Genomic DNA, 26575 nt, shown 5'->3' with positions numbered 1-26575 from the left:
AACAACACAAAATGATCTACATCAGAATATGTTAATAGCATGTTCACCATAAACAACACAAAATGATCTACATCAGAATATGTTAATAGCATGTTCACCATAAACAACACAAAATGATCTACATCAGAATATGTTAATAGCATGTTCACCATAAACAACACAAAATGATCTACATCAGAATGTTTTAATAGCATGTTCACCATAAACAACACAAAATGATCTACATCAGAATATGTTAATAACATGTTCATCATGATCAACACAAAATGATCTACATCAGAATATGTTAATAGCATGTTCACCATAAACAACACAAAATGATCTACATCAGAATATGTTAATAGCATGTTCACCATAAACAACACAAAATGATCTACATCAGAATGTTTTAATAGCATGTTCACCATAAACAACACAAAATGATCTACATCAGAATATGTTAATAGCATGTTCACCATAAACAACACAAAATGATCTACATCAGAATATGTTAATAGCATGTTCACCATAAACAACACAAAATGATCTACATCAGAATATGTTAATAACATGTTCATCATGATCAACACAAAATGATCTACATCAGAATATGTTAATAGCATGTTCACCATAAACAACACAAAATGATCTACATCAGAATATGTTAATAGCATGTTCACCATAAACAACACAAAATGATCTACATCAGAATATGTTAATAACATGTTCATCATGATCAACACAAAATGATCTACATCAGAATATGTTAATAGCATGTTCACCATAAACAACACAAAATGATCTACATCAGAATATGTTAATAGCATGTTCACCATAAACAACACAAAATGATCTACATCAGAATGTTTTAATAGCATGTTCACCATAAACAACACAAAATGATCTACATCAGAATATGTTAATAACATGTTCATCATGATCAACACAAAATGATCTACATCAGAATATGTTAATAGCATGTTCACCATAAACAACACAAAATGATCTACATCAGAATATGTTAATAGCATGTTCACCATAAACAACACAAAATGATCTACATCAGAATGTTTTAATAGCATGTTCACCATAAACAACACAAAATGATCTACATCAGAATATGTTAATAGCATGTTCACCATAAACAACACAAAATGATCTACATCAGAATATGTTAATAGCATGTTCACCATAAACAACACAAAATGATCTACATCAGAATATGTTATAGCATGTTCACCATAAACAACACAAAATGATCTACATCAGAATATGTTAATAGCATGTTCACCATAAACAACACAAAAGTCACTAACATAGAACTATTAATGCTCCCAGTGGTTAAGTAGGCCTACTCCCTCTTATCACTGTTATTGCACAGCACAGCACAACACACACACACACACACACACACACACACACACACACACACACACACACACACACACACACACACACACACACACACACACACACACACACACACACACACACACACACACACACACACACACACACACACACACACACACACACACACACACACACACAGTAATGTTAATCTTCAGGCATTCTAAATGAGTGTAACTATCTCTATGGATACACAGAACAAAGAGCTTTTAAACTTGTCCAACAATGTTCTGAAAACACTGTAACCATCTGAACTGTTGAGAACTTTACACACATAGGCCTTCACACCTTCCCACCCTTCCACATCCTCTCTCTTTCACTTACTCCCGCTCTCCCACATCATCCCTCTCACTTACTCCCGCTCTCCCACATCCTTTCTCTCTCACTTACTCCCGCTCTCCCACATCCTCTCTCTCACTTACTCCCGCTCTCCCACATCATCCCTCTCACTTACTCCCGCTCTCCCACATCCTTTCTCTCTCACTTACTCCCGCTCTCCCACATCCTCTCTCTTTCACTTACTCCCGCTCTCCCACATCATCCCTCTCACTTACTCCCGCTCTCCCACATAATTTCTCTCCCACATTCTCTCTATCTCACTTACTCCCGCTCTCCCACATCATCCCTCTCACTTACTCCCGCTCTCCCACATCCTTTCTCTCTCACTTACTCCCGCTCTCCCACATCCTTTCACTCTCACTTACTCCCACATCCTCTCTCTTTCACTTACTCCCGCTCTCCCACATCATCTCTCTCACTTACTCCTGCTCTCCCACATCCTTTTTTCCTACATACTCCTGCTCTCCCACATCCTCTCTCTCTCACTTACTCCTGTTCTCCCACATCCTCTCTCTCTCACTTACTCCTGCTCTCTCACATCCTCTCTCTCTCACTTACTCCTGCTCTCACACATCCTCTCTCTCACTTACTCCTGCTCTCATGCATCCTCTCTCTCTCACTTACTCCTGCTCTCACACATCCTCTCTCTCACACATCCTCTCTCTCTCACTTACTCCTGCTCTCACACATCCTCTCTCTCACTTACTCCCGCTCTCCCACATCCTTTCTCTCTCACTTACTCCCGCTCTCCCACATCATCCAAATCAAATCAAATTTATTTATATAGCCCTTCGTACATCAGCTGATATCTCAAAGTGCTCTACAGAAACCCAGCCTAAAACCCCAAACAGCAAACAATGCAGGTGTAAAAGCACGGTGGCTAGGAAAAACTCCCTAGAAAGGCCAAAACCTAGGAAGAAACCTAGAGAGGAACCGGGCTATGTGGGGTGGCCAGTCCTCTTCTGGCTGTGCCGGGTAGAGATTATAACAGAACATGACCAAGATGTTCAAATGTTCATAAATGACCAGCATGGTCAAATAATAATAAGGCAGAACAGTTGAAACTGGAGCAGCAGCACAATCAGGTGGACTGGGGACAGCAAGGAGCCATCATGTCAGGTAGTCCTGGGGCACGGTCCTAGGGCTCAGGTCAGTTGAAACTGGAGCAGGAGCATGGCCAGGTGGACTGGGGACAGCAAGGAGTCCTCATGTCAGGTAGTCCTGGGACATGGTCCTAGGGCCCAGGCCAGTTGAAACTGAAGCAGCAGCATGGCCAGGTCATCATCCCTCTCACTTACTCCCGCTCTCCCACATACTTCTCTCTCACTTACTCCCGCTCTCCCACATCCTTTCTCTCTCACTTACTCCAGCTCTCCCACATCATCCCTCTCACTTACTCCCGCTCTCCCACATCCTTTCTCTCTCACTTACTCCCACTCTCCCACATCCTCTCTCTTTCACTTACTCCCGCTCTCCCACATCATCCCTCTCACTTACTCCCGCTCTCCCACATCCTTTCTCTCTCACTTACTCCCGCTCTCCCACATCCTTTCTCTCTCACTTACTCCCGCTCTCCCACATCCTTTCTCTCTCACTTACTCCCGCTCTCCCACATCATCCCTCTCACTTACTCCCGCTCTCCCACATCCTTTATCTCTCACTTACTCCCGCTCTCCCACATCCTTTCTCTCTCACTTACTCCCGCTCTCCCACATCCTCTCTCTTTCACTTACTCCCGCTCTCCCACATCACCCCTCTCACTTACTCCCGCTCTCCCACATAATTTCTCTCCCACATTCTCTCTCTCACTTACTCCCGCTCTCCCACATCCTTTCTCTCTCACTTACTCCCGCTCTCCCACATCCTCTCTATCTCACTTACTCCCGCTCTCCCACATCATCCCTCTCACTTACTCCCGCTCTCCCACATCCTTTCTCTCTCACTTACTCCCGCTCTCCCACATCCTTTCTCTCCCACATTCTCTCTCTCACTTACTCCTGCTCTCATGCATCCTCTCTCTCTCACTTACTCCCGCTCTCCCACATCCTCTCTCTCCCACATCCTCTCTATCTCACTTACTCCCGCTCTCCCACATCATCTCTCTCCCACATCCTCTCTATCTCACTTACTCCCGCTCTCCCACATCCTCTCTTTCACTTACTCCCACTCTCCCACATCCTCTCTCTTTCACTTACTCCCGCTCTCCCACATCATCCCTCTCACTTACTCCCGCTCTCCCACATCCTTTCTCTCTCACTTACTCCCGCTCTCCCACATCCTTTCTCTCTCACTTACTCCCGCTCTCCCACATCCTTTCTCTCTCACTTACTCCCGCTCTCCCACATCATCCCTCTCACTTACTCCCGCTCTCCCACATCCTTTATCTCTCACTTACTCCCGCTCTCCCACATCATCCCTCTCACTTACTCCCGCTCTCCCACATAATTTCTCTCCCACATTCTCTCTCTCACTTACTCCCGCTCTCCCACATCCTTTCTCTCTCACTTACTCCCGCTCTCCCACATCCTCTCTATCTCACTTACTCCCGCTCTCCCACATCATCCCTCTCACTTACTCCCGCTCTCCCACATCCTTTCTCTCTCACTTACTCCCACTCTCCCACATCCTTTCTCTCCCACATTCTCTCTCTCACTTACTCCTGCTCTCATGCATCCTCTCTCTCTCACTTACTCCCGCTCTCCCACATCCTCTCTCTCCCACATCCTCTCTATCTCACTTACTCCCGCTCTCCCACATCCTCTCTTTCACTTACTCCCACTCTCCCACATCCTCTCTCTTTCACTTACTCCTGCTCTCCCACATCCTCTGTCTCTCACTTACTCCTGCTCTCATGCATCCTCTCTCACACACAGTCATACACACCCCACTTTTACATATGCAGCCTACCTTTTGGAGCAACCTTATTTGAGTAGCCTATTCCTGTTCAGCTCTTCCTGTGTCATTCAAATTTGTGCATAGCTTAGTCAGTTATCAGGTAGCTAGCTAGGTAGGTAACATGATTAGCTAGCTAAACAATGTTTTTTATATCAAACCCCAAAAATGTGTCTCGCGAGTAGTTTAAAATGGCCTGTGACATGCACACGAATCCGCGGCAGAAAGACAAATCATAGCTCCAGTAATATTGGGCATAACTTTGACAAGATTTTGGCTTGAGGAATACAGTCTTCAGCTATGTAAAGGCACAATCATTGACTGTAGCTGTGTTCCGTGTTGTGTTCTGCACTTAAAAGGATTGATGCGGAAACAGGTGTGTATAAATGGTCTCGTACTGTGAAGAAATGGTGATTAACGTTGTCAAAACAATTTACAGCGCTAAACATGTCACGCGGTAATGCGTTATTAACACGTTAAGTTTGACAGTCCTATTCAAAATATTGTAGTATTTTTCCTGCTCAAATTGGACAGTATTTTTTGTTGTTGTGGGATACTGATTTCTCAGTATTTTCCTTACTGAGAGAAGATGTACGTTACATATTTTCTCTTTGCCAGAGCAGTGGTCCATTTTATGTGCAGTTTTTAAAAGATTTATCAAGGTCGGATGAAAGAATGTTGATCCGAAGTTCATAGAGATTGCTTTAGAGTAATATTGTATGCATCAGCAGATTTGTTGATATGGTGTTTCATTTTACTGCACTGAGAATATCACATAACATATTTGACTATTAATATGTAACAGTATATTTCTCCCTTAAAGCCAGAATAACTTGTAAACACAATGCCTCCCAATGCATATTCCTTCAAATATATTTTCCCTTGGGTGTCTCAGAAGTCACATTGTTGAAGATAATTGTAGCTGGTTGCTGGGCTACCACAGTGTTTTCTATCCATTTACACACTATAATTTATGGAGATCTCCATGGCAGAGTGTGTCTTCCCTAATCGCTGTCTGTGGGTTTTATGTGAGAAGCATATTCACGCACTTACAGTTTTTATCAGCTTGTCTCGAAGAACATTATCCAAAATGGAAGCACATGTAATTAGTTCCTCATCAGTGCTGCTTGGTTATTTCCAAACTCCAGAGCTTACAGTAAGCAGAAAATATTTTGGTTTTGGTAAATTGGTTTTGCTATGCTCTGTGCTGATATATAGGATGTTCTGCATCCTTCACCCTCCTCCCTCTTTCTTGGTCTCTCTCTCCCTCTATCCTAACCCAAGCAATATTTACTGTCTTTGGTTTTTAGAAAATAGCTATTTAACATGCCGTTTGGCATGCTTACTCAATTATCTGGCATGACATCGACCAATCTATAGGGACTTGTCAGGCATTACTAATCAATCACTAACATCCAATTCTCATCCTTACATTATGAAATATAATAATTAATATTAGCGGCCGAGGCTAGTGGGTGGGAGGGGAGGGGTAGTTGTGAGGCCCATCAGGCTCTGCCCGTGCTGTCTTTCTCCCTGCCTGCCTGCCTGCCTGTCTCCTTGTCTGTCTCCCTGTCCGTCTCAGTAGTAGGCTATGCTAGGCTAGTGGGGTCTGTCAGTGCTGTCTGTCTCCCTGATTGACTGATGCTCCCTGGTTGGCTGGTGTTGCAGGCTAGCATGGGCTTCCTCAGAAGGGATCCCCCCCCCCCTGGCTGTCATTATCTTCAGGGCTGGAAGCTAGAGATTAACAGGCACAATGGGAGCACACATATGACAGGAGGATGGGAGGAAGGAGGGCTGACGGAAGAGAGGAAGAGAGGAGGAAGAGTGGTTGGTAGATATGACCCAAATCATAAATAGAAACGCCACTTGATTGAAACCTGAACGAGTAGCAGGGTGACGTTTGAGATAATTGGTTCCACCTACCTTTCTTTCCGATGAATCACTTTGTATCCCGACCCCCTCCCTCTTTTCATGACGCTTATGGAAGCTATATGGAATGAGTGGTGGTAATTACATGCTAAATCAACAATAACTGCTCCTTTGATGGGGAATTACATAGTTTGACAACAGACCCTGCATTCTATAGCATGTTTACTAGAGAAATAAGCATGAAGTACTTTGAAAACGCGTCACACACCATGGCAACAACAACGCAGCCAAGGACAAGAGCCTAACTGGTTTTCTATCACTGTGTTTATGGCAGGGTGTAGCAGTGATAATGATGATGATGATGGTGATGGTGTCCTCTGAATGCTTCAAGGGCTGTATGTGCCTCAGGGAGGGTCAGTTAGAAGGGTCAACTGTTTCCTGCTTCTTTGTATCCAATGGTCTGTGTTCTGAGGATATGTGATGTGCCTGGAGTGTTGGGCTATGTTGCTGCCAAAACAAGGCGCCTCTAAGCTCAGACACACACACGCTGTCAGATTCAGAGCCTGGAGTCTAGACCATAGGTAGGCTTAGTCATCATGTTAGTGTGTGGGTGGGCCACAGTTACAGCTCTCACCTATCACACTCATCAGCACTAGAAATTGTTTTAGTTTCATTTTAAATTGACTGCACTGTATACATCTGCATTGTGGAATGTACTGTAGCTCAATCAGTATGAGAATTGCATTGTGTTTCTGAGATTATATTTCTACCTTTTGATATAAGGTTTTGAACACTTTCAGAATGTCTCTATATTTAGAAATGGATTGAATTTCTCTAGTTCACACATAGAAATAGATTGAAGTAGACATTGCTTTGCCTCAGCTCTAGAGTGTCTAATGTATGATTGGTTACTGTTTTATAGCCACGCCTGAGATTATACTAATTGTCGTGGTTATCGAGCAGCACGGTCTCACGAGGTCCGTCCTAGTGGGATCTGCAGTTGAAGGTAGACTTCTGGGATGAGATAAAAGAGAATCATCAGCGGAGCGCTCTCTGTTGTAACATATGTCTCTCATTTCGTTGTATCAGGTCATTATTGGAGCAGCGATTTAACCCTCAGACGTATGCTTGTCTGGCCAAATGAATTAGCTGCCATTGGTGTAGGCTGGAGCCCTCTGGTTGTCAGGCTGCATCAGCCGCTGTAATGACTGGGACATAAGGAGCTCATCAGAGGGAAGACTAAGGAGGACAAGAAAACACAGCTATGTAACCAGACCTGGGTTCAAGTACTATTCAAAATCATTTTCAAATACTTTAGCTGTGCTTGATTGAGTTTTCCTGGCATTATATCTTATGGAAGCAGTAGAGTAGATGGAAAACAGTGAACCCAGTCTATCTGCAGGCTAAAACAAATACCCAGAGTATAATGTTTAAAATAGTATGAACCTGTCTGGTCGTCACCTTGAAGGTTGCTGTGGAGACGGTAAATGGTTAGGGGAAATGGTTAAATGGTTTCTGTGAGAGATGGCAGCAGGATCATTCTGCTCTCTCTCCTCTCTGTGCAGGCAGGTGGAATGGATTGAAAAGGACCTCATGGCTAGTGTTTCGATTTGTCTGAAAATAAATATGTTTTTGTATATGTGTTCATCCCACTGGGCACAGACGTTATTAACTTCCGGCAACGACAGAGATGGCCGGCTCGCTTCGCGTTCCTAGGAAACTATGCAGTTTTTTGTTTTTTTTACGTGTTATTTCTTACATTGGTACCCCAGGTCATTTTAGGTTTCATGACATACAGTCGAGAAGAACTACTGAACATAAGAGCAGCGTCAACTCACCATCAGTACGACCAAGAATATGACTTGGAATATGAATATCCTGTGTTCTACCTTTCACCCAGGACAACGGAATGGATCCCAGCCGGCGACCCCAAAAAACGACTTTGTAAAAGGGGGAAACAGAGCGGTCTTCTGGTCAAACTCCGGAGACGGGCACATCGTGCACCACTCCCTAGCATTCTTCTCGCCAATGTCCAGTCTCTTGACAACAAGGTTGATGAAATCCGAGCAAGGGTAGCATTCCAGAGGGACATCAGAGACTGTAACGTTCTTTGCTTCACGGAAACATGGCTCACTGGAGAGACGCTATCGGAGTCGGTGCAGCCAGCTGGTTTCTCCACGCATCGCGCCGACAGAAAAAAAGCATCTTTCTGGTAAGAAGAGGGGCGGGGGCGTATGCTTCATGGTTAACGTGACGTGTTGTGGCCACAACAACATACAGGAACTCAAGTCCTTCTGTTCACCTGATTTAGAATTCCTCACAATCAAATGTTCTACCAAGAGAATTCTCTTCGATTATAATCACAGCCGTATATATTCCCCCCCAAGCAGACACATCGATGGCTCTGAACGAACTTTATTTGACTCTTTGCAAACTGGAATCCATATATCCGGAGGCTGCATTCATTGTAGCTGGGGATTTTAACAAGGGTAATCTGAAAACAAGACTCCCTAAATTTTATCAGCATATCGATTGCGCAACCAGGGCTGGAAAAACCTTGGATCATTGCTATTCTAACTTCCGCGACGCATATAAGGCCATGCCCCGCTCTCCTTTCGGAAAAGCTGACCACGACTCCATTTTGTTGATCCCTGCCTACAGACAGAAACTAAAACAAGAAGCTCCCGCATTGATGTCTGTTCAACGCTGGTCCGACCAATCTGATTCCACACTCCAAGACTGCTTCCATCACGTGGACTGGGATATGTTTCGTATTGCGTCAGACAACAACATTGACGAATACGCTGATTCGGTGAGTGAGTTCATTAGAACATGCGTTGAAGATGTCGTTCCATTAGTAACAATTAAAACATTCCCAAACCAGAAACTGTGGATTGATGGCAGCATTCGCGTGAAACTGAAAGCGCGAACCACTGCTTTTAATCAGGGCAAGGTGAGCGGAAACATGACCGAATACAAACAGTGTAACTATTCCCTCCGCAAGGCAATCAAACAAGCTAAGCGTCAGTATAGAGACAAAGTAGAATCTCAATTCAACGGCTCAGACACAAGAGGTATGTGGCAGGGTCTACAGTCAATCACGGATTACAAAAAGAAAACCAGCCCCGTCATGGACCAGGATGTCTTGCTCCCAGACAGACTAAATAACTTTTTTGCCCGCTTTGAGGACAATACAGTGCCACTGACACGGCCCGCAACTAAAACATGACGTGATGAAAACATTTAAACGTGTCAGCCCTCGCAAGGCTGCAGGCCCAGACGGCATCCCCAGCCGCGCCCTCAGAGCATGCGCAGACCACGTGGCTGGTGTGTTTACGGACATATTCAATCAATCCCTATCCCAGTCTGCTGTTCCCACATGCTTCAAGAGGGCCACCATTGTTCCTGTTCCTAAGAAAGCTAAGGTCACTGAGCTAAACAACTACGGGGCATAGCACTCACTTCCGTCATCATGAAGTGCTTTGAGAGACTAGTCAAGGACCATATCACCTCCACCCTACCTGACACCCTAGACCCACTCCAATTTGCTTACTGCCCAAATAGGTCCACAGACGATGCAATCTCAACCACACTGCACACTGCCCTAACCCATCTGGACAAGAGGAATACCTATGTGAGAATGCTGTTCATCGACTACAGCTCGGCATTTAACACCATAGTGCCCTCCAAGCTCGTCATCAAGCTCGAGACCCTGGGTCTCGACCCCGCCCTGTGCAACTGGGTACTGGACTTCCTGACGGGCCGCCCCCAGGTGGTGAGGGTAGGCAACAACATCTCCACCCCGCTGATCCTCAACACTGGGGCCCCACAAGGGTGCGTTCTGAGCCCTCTCCTGTACTCCCTGTTCACCCACGACTGCGTGGCCACGCACGCCTCCAACTCAATCATCAAGTTTGCGGACGACACAACAGTGGTAGGCTTGATTACCAACAACGATGAGACGGCCTACAGGGAGGAGGTGAGGGCCCTCGGAGTGTGGTGTCAGGAAAATAACCTCAACGTCAACAAAACTAAGGAGATGATTGTGGACTTCAGGAAACAGCAGAGAGAACACCCCCCTATCCACATCGATGGAACAGTAGTGGAGAGGGTAGTAAGTTTTAAGTTCCTCGGCGTACACATCACAGACAAACTGAATTGGTCCACCCACACAGACAGCATCGTGAAGAAGGTGCAGCAGCGCCTCTTCAACCTCAGGAGGCTGAAGAAATTTGGCTTGTCACCAAAAGCACTCACAAACTTCTACAGATGCACAATCGAGAGCATCCTGTCGGGCTGTATCACCGCCTGGTACGGCAACTGCTCCGCCCACAACCGTAAGGCTCTCTAGAGGGTAGTGAGGTCTGCACAACGCATCACCGGGGACAAACTACCTGCCCTCCAGGACACCTACACCACCCGATGTCACAGGAAGGCCATAAAGATCATCAAGGACAACAACCACCCCGAGCCACTGCCTGTTCACCCCGCTATCATCCAGAAGGCGAGGTCAGTACAGGTGCATCAAAGCTGGGACCGAAGAGACTGAAAAACAGCTTCTATCTCAAGTCCATCAGACTGTTAAACAGCCACCACTAACATTGAGTGGCTGCTGCCAACACACTGACTCAACTCCAGCCACTTTAATAATGGGAATTGATGGGAAATGATGTCAAATATATCACTAGCCACTTTAAACAATGCTACCTAATATAATGTTTACATACCCCACATTATTCATCTCATATGAATATGTATATACTGTACTCTATATCATCTACTGCATCTTTATGTAATACATGTATCACTAGCCACTTTAACTTGGATTTGATTTGATTTGAACATATTGTCCATGTTGGTTCAAACAGTGTGTGCCCAGTGGCATGTCTCTGCTATCTGTTACCACTTTTGTCTTAGGCTTCATATCCCCCAATAGTATAATTATTGTAGCATATTACAACCATATTTCATTTGCCTGTGAATAAAGCTGGCAGGTGAAATAATAAGCTGAAATGTCTTTGCCCTGTCTAAATCACTGCCATGTTGTTTTGCTTGTTTGATTTCCCTCATTAAGGCAATTATGTGAATTTAATATTTGAATTTTAATAATGACATAGCAAAAAAAGGTTTTGTAAAAGAAAGAAAGAAAGAAAATGAAATATCACGGTTACATAAGCATTCAGACCCTTTACTCAATCCGGGCTCTGGCTGGGCTACTCAAGGACATTCAGAGACTCATCCCGAGCTATTCCTGCGTTGTCTTGGTTGTGTGCTTAGGGTCGTTATCCTGTTGGAAGATGTACCTTCGCCCCAGTCTTAGGTCCTGAGTGCTCTGGAGCAGGTTTTCATCAAAGATCTCTCTGTACTTTGCTTTGTTCATCTTTCCTTCGATCCTGACTAGTCTCCCAGTCCATGCCGCTGAAGAAAACCCACACAGCATGATGTTGCCGCCACCATGCTTCACCGTAGGGATGGTGCCAAGTTTCCTCCAGATGTGGCATTCAGTGTAAAGAGTTCAATCTTGGTTTCATCAGACCAGAGAATCTTGTTTAGGTGGCTTTTGGCAATCTCCAAGCGGACTGTTATGTGCCTTTACTGAGGAGTGGCTTCTGTCTGGTCACTTTACCATATAGGCCTGATTGGTGGAGTGCTGCAGAGATGGTTGTTTTTCTGGAAGGTTTCCCACCTCCACAGAGAAACTCTAGAGCACCGACAGAGATGGTGCCAACGGAGATGGCAGCATCGCGACTAGCTCTTAGGAAACTATGTACTATTTCTTACATTTTTAGCTCAGGAAATGTTTTGTGTCATTACATACAGCCCGGAAGAACTATTGGATATTAGAGCGGCGGTAACTCACCAGAAGTCCTAGCATTATAACCAGGAATACGACTTCCCTGGAGCAGATCCTTTGTTCACTATCCCCAGAGAAATTGAACTTATTTCAGAGGCCGACCCAAAACATTGCCGGCGGATGTTTTGGGTCGGCCTCACCCCCCCCCACCGCTTCGGAGTATATTACTCTCTAATGTTCAGTCTTTGGATAAGAAAGTTGATGAGCTTACAGCAAGGATTTCTTTCCAGAGAGACATCGGGTCTGTAACATACTTTGTTTCACGGAAACATGGCTCTCTCGGGATATTCTGTCAGAGTCAGTAAAGCCAGCACGGTTCTCAGTACATCACGCAGACAGGAATAAATATCTCTCGGGAAGCAGAAGGGCGGAGGGGTGTGTTTCATGATGAATTCCTCATGGTGTAATTCTAGAAACATATAAGAACTCAAGTCCTTTCGGGCACCCGACCTAGAATACCTCACTCAATCCAATGCCGGCCATATTATCTCCCAAAAGAATTCTCCTCCGTCATTGCCACGGCCGTTTACATCCCTCCTCAAGCCGATACCACAACGGCCCTCAAAGAACTTCACTGGACTTTTTGCAAACTGGAAACTGCTTTTATTGTAGCTGGGGACTTTAACAAAGAAAATTTGAGGACTAGGCTGCCACAGTTCTATCAACATATTGACTGTACTGCTCGCGCTGCTAAGGCTATCGACCATTGCTATTCAAACTTCCGGAATGCTTCCCCCTCCCTCATTTTGGCAAATCTGACCATTCTACTGTATCTCTAAATACTTTCCAAATGCACTGTATGTGTGTCACGTTCTGACCTTAGTTCCTTTGTTATGTCTTTGTGTTAGTGTGGCCTGGTATGGTTCTCAATCAGAGGCAGGTGTCGTTCATTGTCTCTGATTGAGAATCATACTTAGGTAGCCTTTTCCCACCTGTATTTTGTGGGTGATTATTTTCTGTTTTAGTGTTTTACGGACCTTACAGGACTGTTTCGGTTTTCGTTTATTTTCACGTTGTTATTTTGTATTTTCAGTGTTCGGTATAATAAATCATCATGAACACATACCACGCTGTGCATTGGTCCGACATTTCATACTCCTCGTTAGAGCAGGACGAAGAATACCGTTACAATGTGTGTGGATATGTGTTTTTGTCCATAGTGGCAGTGGTGTTGACTAGGTAGCCTGTCTCCCACTCTGGCCATGTTATGTTGAAGCAGACAGCTGTGGTGTCATGGATCCTGGGGAGCTTGAAGCTGTTTGGTTCTAATTTGATTTGACAGACCAGTGGTGCTGTGGCTCTCTGCTCCCATCTGCAGCCTAGAATGAGGTAGGGAGGCAGACTGCTAGTCTGGCTGAAAATGAGACTTTTTTTCAGTGTCTGAATGTGGTGGTTTTACGGGGACCTTTCTGACCCAATCCCAAACGACCCATTATCAATTATCTGACTGTTCAATCAGCTGACTGTTCAACCTGCTGACTGGTGAATCAAATCAAATCAAAATGTATTTGTCACATGCGCCGGAAACAACAGGTGTAGACCTTACAGTGAAATACTGTACTTACTTTCAGGCTCTAACCAATAGTGCAAAAAAAAAGGTATTGGGTGAACAATAGGTCGGTAAAGAAATAAAACAACAGTAAAAAGACAGGCTATATACAGTAGCGAGGCTATAAAAGTAGCAAGGCTTCATACAGACACCGGTTAGTCAGGTTGATTGAGGTAGTATGTACATGTAGATATGGTTAAAGTGACGATGCATATATGATGAACAGAGAGTAGCAGTAGCGTAAAAGAGGGGTTTGTGGGTGGTGGGTGGTGGGTGGCGGGACACAATGCAGATAGCCCGGTTAGCCAATGTGCGGGAGCACTGGTTGGTTGGCCCAATTGAGGAAGTATGTACATGAATGTATAGTTAAAGTGACTATGCATATATGATAAACAGAGAGTAAAAGCAGTGTAAAAGAGGGGTTGGGGGGACACACAATGCAAGTAGTCCGGGTAGCCATTTGTTTACCTGTTCAGGAGTCTTATGGCTTGGGGGTAAAAACAGTTAAGAAGCCTTTTTGACCTAGACTTGGCACTCCGGTACCGCTTGCCATGTGGTAGTAGAGAGAACAGTCTATGACTGGGGTGGCTGGGGTCTTTGACAATTTGTAGGGCCTTCCTCTGACACCGCCTGGTGTAGAGGTCTTGGATGGCAGGTAGCTTAGCCCCAGTGATGTACTGGGCCGTCAGCACTACCTCTGTAGTGCCTTGCGGTCAGAGGCCGAGCACTTGCCGTACCAGGCAGTGACGCAACCAGTCAGGATGCTCTCGATGTTGCAGCTGTAGAACCTTTGGAGGATCTCAGGACCCATGCCAAATCTTTTTAGTTTCCTGAGGGGGAATAGGCTTTGTCCTGCCCTCTTCACGACTGTCTTGCTGTGTTTGGACCATTCTAGTTTGAGGTTGATGTGGACACCAAGGAACTTGACTGTTCAATCAGCTGACTGTTCAATCTGCTGACTGTTCAATCAGCTGACTGTTCAATCTGCTGACTGTTCAATCTGCTGACTGTTCAATCAGCTGACTGTTCAATCAGCTGACTGTTCAATCTGCTGACTATTGACATTTCTGATGGTTCAATCTGCTGACTATTGACATTTCTGATGGTTCAATCTGCTGACTATTCAATCTGCTGACTATTCAATCTGCTGACTATTCAATCTGCTGACTATTCAATCTGCTGACTATTCAATCTGCTGACCGTTCAATCTGCTGACTATTCAATCTGCTGACTATTCAATCTGCTGACTATTCAATCTGCTGACTGTTCAATCTGCTGACTATTCAATCTGCTGACTATTCAATCTGCTGACTGTTCAATCTGCTGACTATTGACATTTCTGATGGTTCAATCTGCTGACTATTAACATTTCTGATGGTTCAATCTGCTGACTATTCAATCTGCTGACTATTGACATTTCTGATGGTTCAATCTGCTGACTATTGACATTTCTGATGGTTCAATCTGCTGACTATTCAATCTGCTGACTATTCAATCTGCTGACTATTCAATCTGCTGACCGTTCAATCTGCTGACTATTCAATCTGCTGACTATTCAATCTGTTGACTATTCAATCTGCTGACTGTTCAATCTGCTGACTATTCAATCTGCTGACTATTCAATCTGCTGACTATTGACATTTCTGATGGTTGAATCTGCTGACTGTTCAATTTGCTGACTGTTCAATCAGCTGACTGTTCAAATTGCTGACTGTTCAATTTACTGACTGTTCAATCTGCTGACTGTTCAACTTGCTGACTGGTCAATCTGCTGACTGTTCAACTTGCTGACTGTTCAATCTGCTGACTGTTCAATCTGCTGACTGTTCAATTTATTGACTGTTCAATTTACTGACTGTTCAATCTGCTGACTGTTCAACTTGCTGACTGTTCAATCTGCTGACTGTTCAATCAGGTGACTGTTCAAATTGCTGACTGTTCAATTTGCTGACTGTTCAATCTGCTGACTGTTCAATCTGCTGACTGTTCAATCTGCTGACTATTGACATTTCTGATGGTTGAATCTGCTGACTGTTCAACTTGCTGACTGTTGAATCTGCTGACTGTTGAATCTGCTGACTGTTCAATCTGCTGACTGTTCAATCTGCTGACTGTTCAATCTGCTGACTATTGACATTTCTGATGGTTGAATCTGCTGACTGTTCAACTTGCTGACTGTTCAATCAGCTGACTGTTCAAATTGCTGACTGTTCAATTTACTGACTGTTCAATCACCTGACTTTTCAGTCTGCTAACAACACTACAGTATGTTGTATGTTGTTGTAGCAGAGGTGATTTGAAATCACACCATCATGACCTAGCCCTGCCTGAGCCTCAACAGTAAAGCCCGATAGTTGGGCTATTGGTTAAGATGTTGGGTTCCCAAGCGAGAGTGAATCCCAACTGTTGCATACATATCCACTGATTCAATGAAGTAACTTGTCCTATGAGCTATTGGCCATATTTGCCCATCAAATACTGATTCAAATACAATTCAGTTGTGTCTGTCTGCTCCTGTTGCAGTTATATTTGTATTCTACGCTGAGTGGACAAAATATTAAGGACACCTTCTTAATATTGAGTTGCACCCCACCTTTTGCCCCTAGAACAGCCTAAATTCATCAATGCATGGACTCTACAAGGTGTCTAAAGTGTTCCATATGTTGACCCCAATGCTTCTCACAGTTGTGTCAAGTTGTCTCGATGTCCTTTGGGTGGTGGACCATTCTTGATACACACAGGAAACTGTTGAGCGTGAAAAACCCAGCAGCGTTGCAGTTCTTGACACAAACCAGTGTGCCTGGTACCTCCTACCATAAGCCGTTCAAAGGCACTTACATTGTTTGTCTTGCCCATTCACCCTCTGAAGGGCACACATACACAATCCATGTCTCAATTGTCTCAAAATGTAAGAATCCTAATTTAACCTGTCTCCTCCCCTTCATCTACATGGATTGAAGTGGATTTAAGAAGTGACATCAATAAGGGATCATAGCTTTCACCTGGATTTACCTGGTAAATCTATGTCATGGAAAGAGCAGGTGTTCATAATGTTGTTTACACTAAGTGTATATCGGCAGTAGTTCCAGTATACATATTTACAGCTACATTATATTTGCCCATTATTCAATTGTCCCCTTCTGGTAGCTTGCTGCTGCTAGCTTGCTGCTACTGCTCAATGTCTGTAAGGCTGGAGTTAGGCCTGCAGTTCTCTCCATCACCAACAGGTGTCTCTGTGCAGTCTGTGTACTCTACTCAGCACATATTTTTCTCCTCATGCCTTTCACAGCCTTCATTCTAAATGACTTTTTTCTTGCACTACCTTCCATCTCTATCACATTTATATCACACTTCCCTACTCTACTCAGCACATATTTTTCTCCTCATGCCTTTCACAGCCTTCATTCTAAATGACTTTTTTCTTGCACTACCTTCCATCTCTATCACATTTATATCACACTTCCCTTTGTCACTATTCCATTTATATCACACTTCCATTCGTCTCTATCACATTTATGTCACACTTCCCTTCCATCTCTATCACATTTATATCACACTTCCATTCATCTCTATCACATTTATATCACACTTCCCTTCCATCTCTATCACATTTCCCTTCCATCTCTATCACATTTATATCACACTTCCCTTCCATCTCTATCACATTTATATCACACTTCCCTTCCATCTCTATCACATTTATATCACACTTCCATTCATCTCTATCACATTTATATCACACTTCTATTCGTCTTTATTCCATTTATATCAGACTTCCCTTCGTCTCTATTCCATTTATATCACACTTCCCTTAGTCTCCATCATATTTATATCACACTTCCCTTCGTCTCTATTCCATTTACAGTGGGGCAAAAAAGTATTTAGTCAGCCACCCAATTGTGCAAGGCCTGTAATTTTCATCATAGGTACACTTCAACTATGACAGACAAAATTAGAAAAAAAATCCAGAAAATCACATTGTAGGATTTTTTATGAATTTATTTGAAAATTATGGTGGAAAATAAGTATTTTTTTTTTTTCTAATTTACATTTTTCTAATTTTGTCTGTCATAGTTGAAGTGTACCTATGATGAAAATTACAGGCCTCTCATATTTTTAAGTGGGAGAACTTGCACAATTGGTGGCTGACTAAATACTGTTTTGCCCCACTATATATCACACTTCCCTTAGTCTCCATCACAGTTATATCACACTTCCCTTCATCTCTGTCACATTTTATTTATACTAGACCTAATCATCCTTCACTTGTCCTATTCCACTTCAGTTTTCAATAAAAATCAAAACCAAACACAAAGATGATGGGTGATATCTTCAATCTGAGTTTGAATAACACATCTACTCATCAATCTACAATGTGTTTGTGACATCATCAATCTGAGTTTAAATAACACATCTACTCATCAATCTACAATGTGTTTGTGACATCATCAATCTGAGTTTGAATAACACATCTACTCATCAATCTACAATGTGTTTGTGACATCATCAATCTGAGTTTGAATAACACATCTACTCATCAATCTACAATGTGTTTGTGACATCATCAATCTGAGTTTAAATAACACATCTACTCATCAATCTACAATGTGTTTGTGATATCATCAATCTGAGTTTAAATAACACATCTACTCATCAATCTACAATGTGTTTGTGATATCTTCAATCTGAGTTTAAATAACACATCTACTCATCAATCTACAATGTGTTTGTGACATCATCAATCTGAGTTTAAATAACACATCTACTCATCAATCTACAATGTATTTGTGATATCATCAATCTGAGTTTAAATAACACATCTACTCATCAATCTACAATGTGTTTGTGACATCATCAATCTGAGTTTGAATAACACATCTACTCATCAATCTACAATGTGTTTGTGACATCATCAATCTGAGTTTAAATAACACATCTACTCATCAATCTACAATGTGTTTGTGACATCATCAATCTGAGTTTAAATAACACATCTACTCATCAATCTACAATGTGTTTGTGACATCATCAATCTGAGTTTAAATAACACATCTACTCATCAATCTACAATGTGTTTGTGATATCATCAATCTGAGTTTAAATAACACATCTACTCATCAATCTACAATGTGTTTGTGATATCATCAATCTGAGTTTAAATAACACATCTACTCATCAATCTACAATGTGTTTGTGATATCATCAATCTGAGTTTAAATAACACATCTACTCATCAATCTACAATGTGTTTGTGATATCATCAATCTGAGTTTAAATAACACATCTACTCATCAATCTACAATGTGTTTGTGACATCATCAATCTGAGTTTAAATAACACATCTACTCATCAATCTACAATGTGTTTGTGATATCATCAATCTGAGTTTAAATAACACATCTACTCATCAATCTACAATGTGTTTGTGATATCATCAATCTGAGTTTAAATAACACATCTACTCATCAATCTACAATGTGTTTGTGACATCATCAATCTACAATGTGTTTGTGACATCATCAATCTACAATGTGTTTGTGATATCATCAATCTGAGTTTAAATAACACATCTACTCATCAATCTACAATGTGTTTGTGATATCATCAATCTGAGTTTAAATAACACATCTACTCATCAATCTACAATGTGTTTGTGATATCATCAATCTGAGTTTAAATAACACATCTACTCATCAATCTACAATGTGTTTGTGACATCATCAATCTACAATGTGTTTGTGACATCATCAATCTACAATGTGTTTGTGACATCATCAATCTACAATGTGTTTGTGACATCATCAATCTACAATGTGTTTGTGACATCATCAATCTACAATGTGTTTGTGACATCATCAATCTACAATGTGTTTGTGACATCATCAATCTACAATGTGTTTGTGACATCATCAATCTGAGTTTAAATAACACATCTACTCATCAATCTACAATGTGTTTGTGACATCATCAATCTACAATGTGTTTGTGACATCATCAATCTACAATGTGTTTGTGACATCATCAATCTGAGTTTAAATAACACATCTACTCATCAATCTACAATGTGTTTGTGACATCATCAATCTACAATGTGTTTGTGACATCATCAATCTACAATGTGTTTGTGACATCATCAATCTACAATGTGTTTGTGACATCATCAATCTACAATGTGTTTGTGATATCTGTCTTCATATTTCATTTTATTGACCTCCCTACAGAACAAAAGGTTTTAGGGTTCAGTAATATTTTTGTACAATATATTGTGAGGGGGTGAATGTTGAATTTTGGTTTTGGTAGCCTATCATTATGTATTGTATTTAGTGCATACAAGCATTATATGCAGTGCAGTGCTCTTGAACATTTGTGGTGAGCAATGGATTTATAAATCATGTACTGTATTAAGTGCATACAAGCCTGCTAGTGTGCAGCTGTTCATCAACAGCCTGTGGGTCTGGACTGCTGCATCTGCTGTGTCTGCAATGTAACTGACTACTCAATTTAGATGATACTGGTAGCCTTCTGCAGATCTGTCACTGACTCATGTTGATAATTGCTTATAGAAGTGTCATATCTGGTGATGATTGCTGATGCATTACTGAGATGTCACAGTATGAATGAGTCATCCATCACTTTTGCTTTGTAAACAAATAAGTCACAGTGATTCCATGCATTATGTAAAAGTGTTCACAATGCAGTAATGGCACTTTACACTGTACAAATGTAACTGTTAGTACACATCATATTTAGGTGCATCGAATGACAGCTGATACCATTTTAAATTATTAGGAAACACATTTGAACACATCCCCCTTTCAAAATCAATGAATAATGTTGTAGCTACAGTTGCAACAAGAGGCGCCAGTCTACTGGGTCGAACGGTTTGACGTTGGGATGACGACTTGAGCAGGCTAAGACGCAACGGAGCACACTTCTCTAAAGGATGGAGTGCTGCTGAATCACAAGAAGCACACAGCACTTTCTCAGAGGATTTAGTAGACTATGGCAGAAAGGAAGGGGAAGTCTACCTTGGTCTTACTTGCAGCGGTAGTGCATTCAGGATGCGGGTTTCACTTTTAGTCGCTGCTGATTCCATTATCTGGTATTGACAAGAGAGAGGTAACATATTGGAAATTCTCCGCTGGAGTTAACTTAGGAGCGGGAGAAGTAAAGATGGCAGGCGCTAAACTCACGCCGTCTCCCTCGGAGATAGACCCAGACGTCAAAACCGAGGCCACGAAATCCTCAGAGGAGCCGACTTGGGTCAACCCGTCGATGCCGATACGGACGATGGGTTCTTTTGGGAGTGATGCTGGGCAAAGGTACCCCAGATAGACCCGCATGAAGCCGCTGCATGTCTCAGACTCAAGAGTACCAGTTCGATATCAAACCCGCAGCATCTTCACAAACCGATGTGGTGTCGCGAGCGGTAAAGCGCAGATTAATGATCCCATATGACGTTATAGATCCTTATCTTTAGGCAAATAATGTGCATTTATCATTAGGCTAAATTTATATCGTATATATATATTCAATAATCGACTATAAGGAAAATATTTGAATGACATAACCGTGGCGCGCCGGGAGGTAGCTGTCTCTATTCTCATGCTGGTAATTTTGACACAGGATATGCTCGGTTCATGAAGCTGATTTGTCAACACTGACAGCACACAATGGCACTGTTACAGTAGCTCAAATTGGCTCAGTGTTTGACTGAACCATCCTCTTCCTGTCAGTCATATTTTTCTCAGCATCCTATTTAGGTTTTTCTGAGGTTTTCTTTATGTCTGCAGTACATTCTGTGCAAAGCTTATGTAATTCTGAAGATGCTGCAACTCTAACAATGCAATTATACATGTCAGAAGCAATATCATATATCATGGTAAATGGAGATGTATCGAAGATACAATCGCTGTGTTGGTTGCCACAGGTTGACACTTTGTATGAATATTTTGCTCATTCCAGTGAGTTAATATATTGTTATCAACATTATAGACTAGCTGCTTTGCAATGCAAACCTCAGGTGATTGTGTATGCATGTGAGTGTGTGTGCAGCCTACATGTCTGTCAGAGCAAATCAGAAATGACACTGGAGTAGTTTACCTGGGTGCTGAACTTCCCAGCGTATTTGTTAGTCAAATGAGATGCTGCTCTCTGTGAATGGGACTACATGGTTTCATTAAGGGAGAGATGCTGCTCTCTGTGAATGGGACTACATGGTTTCATTAAGGGAGAGATGCTGCTCTCTGTGAATGGGACTACATGGTTTCATTAAGGGAGAGATGCTGCTCTCTGTGAATGGGGCTACATGGTTTCATTAAGGGAGAGATGCTGCTCTCTGTGAAGGGGACTACATGGTTTCATTAAGGGAGAGATGCTGCTCTCTGTGAATGGGACTACATGGTTTCATTAAGGGAGAGATGCTGTTCTCTGTGAATGGGGCTACATGGTTTCATTAAGGGAGAGATGCTGCTCTCTGTGAATGGGACTACATGGTTTCATTAAGGGAGAGATGCTGCTCTCTGTGAATGGGACTACATGGTTTCATTAAGGGAGAGATGCAGCTTTCTGTGAATGGGACTACATGGTTTCATTAAGGGGGAGATGCTGCTCTCTGTGAATGGGACTACATGGTTTCATTAAGGGGGAGATGCTGCTCTCTGTGAATGGGACTACATGGTTTCATTAAGGGAGAGATGCTGCTCTCTGTGAATGGGACTACATGGTTTCATTAAGGGAGAGATGCTGCTCTCTGTGAATAGGACTACATGGTTTCATTAAGGGAGAGATGCAGCTCTCTGTGAATGGGACTACATGGTTTCATTAAGGGAGAGATGCAGCTCTCTGTGAATGGGACTACATGGTTTCATTAAGGGAGAGATGCTGCTCTCTGTGAATGGGACTACATGGTTTCATTAAGGGAGAGATGCTGCTCTCTGTGAATGGGACTACATGGTTTCATTAAGGGAGAGATGCTGCTCTCTGTGAATGGGACTACATGGTTTCATTAAGGGAGAGATGCTGCTCTCTGTGAATGGGACTACATGGTTTCATTAAGGGAGAGATGCTGCTCTCTGTGAATGGGACTACATGGTTTCATTAAGGGAGAGATGCTGCTCTCTGTGAATGGGACTACATGGTTTCATTAAGGGAGAGATGCTGCTCTCTGTGAATAGGACTACATGGTTTCATTAAGGGAGAGATGCTGCTCTCTGTGAATAGGACTACATGGTTTCATTAAGGGAGAGATGCAGCTCTCAGTGAATGGGACTACATGGTTTCATTAAGGGAGAGATGCAGCTCTCAGTGAATGGGACTACATGGTTTCATTAAGGGAGAGATGCTGCTCTCTGTGAATAGGACTACATGGTTTCATTAAGGGAGAGATGCAGCTCTCAGTGAATGGGACTACATGGTTTCATTAAGGGAGAGATGCAGCTCTCAGTGAATAGGACTACATGGTTTCATTAAGGGAGAGATGCTGCTCTCTGTGAATGGGACTACATGGTTTCATTAAGGGAGAGATGCTGCTCTCTGTGAATAGGACTACATGGTTTCATTAAGGGAGAGATGCTGCTCTCTGTGAATGGGACTACATGGTTTCATTAAGGGAGAGATGCTGCTCTCTGTGAATAGGACTACATGGTTTCATTAAGGGAGAGATGCTGCTCTCTGTGAATACGACTACATGGTTTCATTAAGGGAGAGATGCAGCTCTCAGTGAATGGGACTACATGGTTTCATTAAGGGAGAGATGCAGCTCTCAGTGAATGGGACTACATGGTTTCATTAAGGGAGAGATGCTGCTCTCTGTGAATAGGACTACATGGTTTCATTAAGGGAGAGATGCAGCTCTCAGTGAATGGTACTACATGGTTTCATTAAGGGAGAGATGCTGCTCTCTGTGAATAGGACTACATGGTTTCATTAAGGGAGAGATGCTGCTCTCTGTGAATAGGACTACATGGTTTCATTAAGGGAGAGATGCTGCTCTCTGTGAATGGGACTACATGGTTTCATTAAGGGAGAGATGCTGCTCTCTGTGAATGGGACTACATGGTTTCATTAAGGGAGAGATGCTGCTCTCTGTGAATGGGACTACATGGTTTCATTAAGGGAGAGATGCTGCTCTCTGTGAATGGGACTACATGGTTTCATTAAGGGAGAGATGCTGCTCTCTGTGAATAGGACTACATGGTTTCATTAAGGGAGAGATGCTGCTCTCTGTGAATAGGACTACATGGTTTCATTAAGGGGGAGATGCAGCTCTCTGTGAATGGGACTACATGGTTTCATTAAGGGGGAGATGCAGCTCTCTGTGAATGGGACTACATGGTTTCATTAAGGGAGAGATGCTGCTCTCTGTGAATAGGACTACATGGTTTCATTAAGGGAGAGATGCAGCTCTCTGTGAATGGGACTACATGGTTTCATTAAGGGAGAGATGCAGCTCTCAGTGAATGGGACTACATGGTTTCATTAAGGGAGAGATGCAGCTCTCTGTGAATGGGACTACATGGTTTCATTAAGGGAGAGATGCTGCTCTCTGTGAATGGGACTACATGGTTTCATTAAGGGAGAGATGCTGCTCTCTGTGAATGGGACTACATGGTTTCATTAAGGGAGAGATGCTGCTCTCTGTGAATAGGACTACATGGTTTCATTAAGGGAGAGATGCTGCTCTCTGTGAATGGGACTACATGGTTTCATTAAGGGAGAGATGCTGCTCTCTGTGAATAGGACTACATGGTTTCATTAAGGGAGAGATGCTGCTCTCTGTGAATAGGACTACATGGTTTCATTAAGGGAGAGATGCTGCTCTCTGTGAATGGGACTACATGGTTTCTTTAAGGGAGAGATGCTGCTCTCTGTGAATAGGACTACATGGTTTCATTAAGGGAGAGATGCTGCTCTCTGTGAATGGGACTACATGGTTTCATTAAGGGAGAGATGCTGCTCTCTGTGAATGGGACTACATGGTTTCATTAAGGGAGAGATGCTGCTCTCTGTGAATATGACTACATGGTTTCATTAAGGGAGAGATGCTGCTCTCTGTGAATGGGACTACATGGTTTCATTAAGGGAGAGATGCTGCTCTCTGTGAATAGGACTACATGGTTTCATTAAGGGAGAGATGCTGCTCTCTGTGAATGGGACTACATGGTTTCATTAAGGGGGAGATGCTGCTCTCTGTGAATAGGACTACATGGTTTCATTAAGGGAGAGATGCAGCTCTCTGAATGGGACTACATGGTTTCAGTAAGGGGGAGATGCAGCTCTCTGTGAATGGGACTACATGGTTTCAGTAAGGGGGAGATGCAGCTCTCTGTGAATGGGACTACATGGTTTCATTAAGGGGGAGATGCTGCTCTCTGAATGAGACTACATGGTTTCATTAAGGGAGAGATGCAGCTCTCTGTGAATGGGACTACATGGTTTCATTAAGGGGGAGATGCTGCTCTCTGTGAATGGGACTACATGGTTTCATTAAGGGAGAGATGCTGCTCTCTGTGAATGGGACTACATGGTTTCATTAAGGGAGAGATGCTGCTCTCTGTGAATAGGACTACATGGTTTCATTAAGGGAGAGATGCAGCTCTCTGTGAATGGGACTACATGGTTTCATTAAGGGAGAGATGCTGCTCTCTGTGAATGGGACTACATGGTTTCATTAAGGGAGAGATGCAGCTTTCTGTGAATGGGACTACATGGTTTCATTAAGGGGGAGATGCTGCTCTCTGTGAATGGGACTACATGGTTTCATTAAGGGGGAGATGCTGCTCTCTGTGAATGGGACTACATGGTTTCATTAAGGGAGAGATGCTGCTCTCTGTGAATGGGACTACATGGTTTCATTAAGGGAGAGATGCTGCTCTCTGTGAATAGGACTACATGGTTTCATTAAGGGAGAGATGCAGCTCTCTGTGAATGGGACTACATGGTTTCATTAAGGGAGAGATGCAGCTCTCTGTGAATGGGACTACATGGTTTCATTAAGGGAGAGATGCTGCTCTCTGTGAATGGGACTACATGGTTTCATTAAGGGAGAGATGCTGCTCTCTGTGAATGGGACTACATGGTTTCATTAAGGGAGAGATGCTGCTCTCTGTGAATGGGACTACATGGTTTCATTAAGGGAGAGATGCTGCTCTCTGTGAATGGGACTACATGGTTTCATTAAGGGAGAGATGCTGCTCTCTGTGAATGGGACTACATGGTTTCAGTAAGGGAGAGATGCTGCTCTCTGTGAATGGGACTACATGGTTTCATTAAGGGAGAGATGCTGCTCTCTGTGAATAGGACTACATGGTTTCATTAAGGGAGAGATGCTGCTCTCTGTGAATAGGACTACATGGTTTCATTAAGGGAGAGATGCAGCTCTCAGTGAATGGGACTACATGGTTTCATTAAGGGAGAGATGCAGCTCTCAGTGAATGGGACTACATGGTTTCATTAAGGGAGAGATGCTGCTCTCTGTGAATAGGACTACATGGTTTCATTAAGGGAGAGATGCAGCTCTCAGTGAATGGGACTACATGGTTTCATTAAGGGAGAGATGCAGCTCTCAGTGAATAGGACTACATGGTTTCATTAAGGGAGAGATGCTGCTCTCTGTGAATGGGACTACATGGTTTCATTAAGGGAGAGATGCTGCTCTCTGTGAATAGGACTACATGGTTTCA

General features: G+C 43.0%; 1 protein-coding gene across 10 annotated transcripts in view; it reads left to right on the top strand.

Moving 5' to 3' along the window:
• LOC124036573 (potassium channel subfamily T member 1-like) overlaps positions 1 to 26575 on the top strand; it is a 164306-nt gene that overhangs the window by 17929 nt on the left and 119802 nt on the right. For 3 of the 10 annotated variants that reach the window (XM_046351306.1, XM_046351307.1, XM_046351305.1), the window contains exon 1: positions 20830 to 21214. The exons of the other annotated variants lie outside the window; for them this stretch is intronic. In XM_046351306.1, coding sequence (XP_046207262.1) covers positions 21066 to 21214 — 149 coding nt within the window. In that variant the 5' untranslated portion in view covers positions 20830 to 21065. Of the gene's footprint in view, positions 1 to 20829; positions 21215 to 26575 lie in introns of those variants that run through there. 10 annotated transcript variants of the gene reach the window in all.

This window comes from Oncorhynchus gorbuscha, linkage group LG05, assembly GCF_021184085.1.
Source record: "Oncorhynchus gorbuscha isolate QuinsamMale2020 ecotype Even-year linkage group LG05, OgorEven_v1.0, whole genome shotgun sequence".
In the NCBI taxonomy this organism is placed as follows: Eukaryota; Metazoa; Chordata; class Actinopteri; order Salmoniformes; family Salmonidae; genus Oncorhynchus; species Oncorhynchus gorbuscha.
The sequence above is the reverse complement of the archived record's forward strand: the minus strand, read 5'-3'. Positions and strand labels throughout refer to the sequence as shown.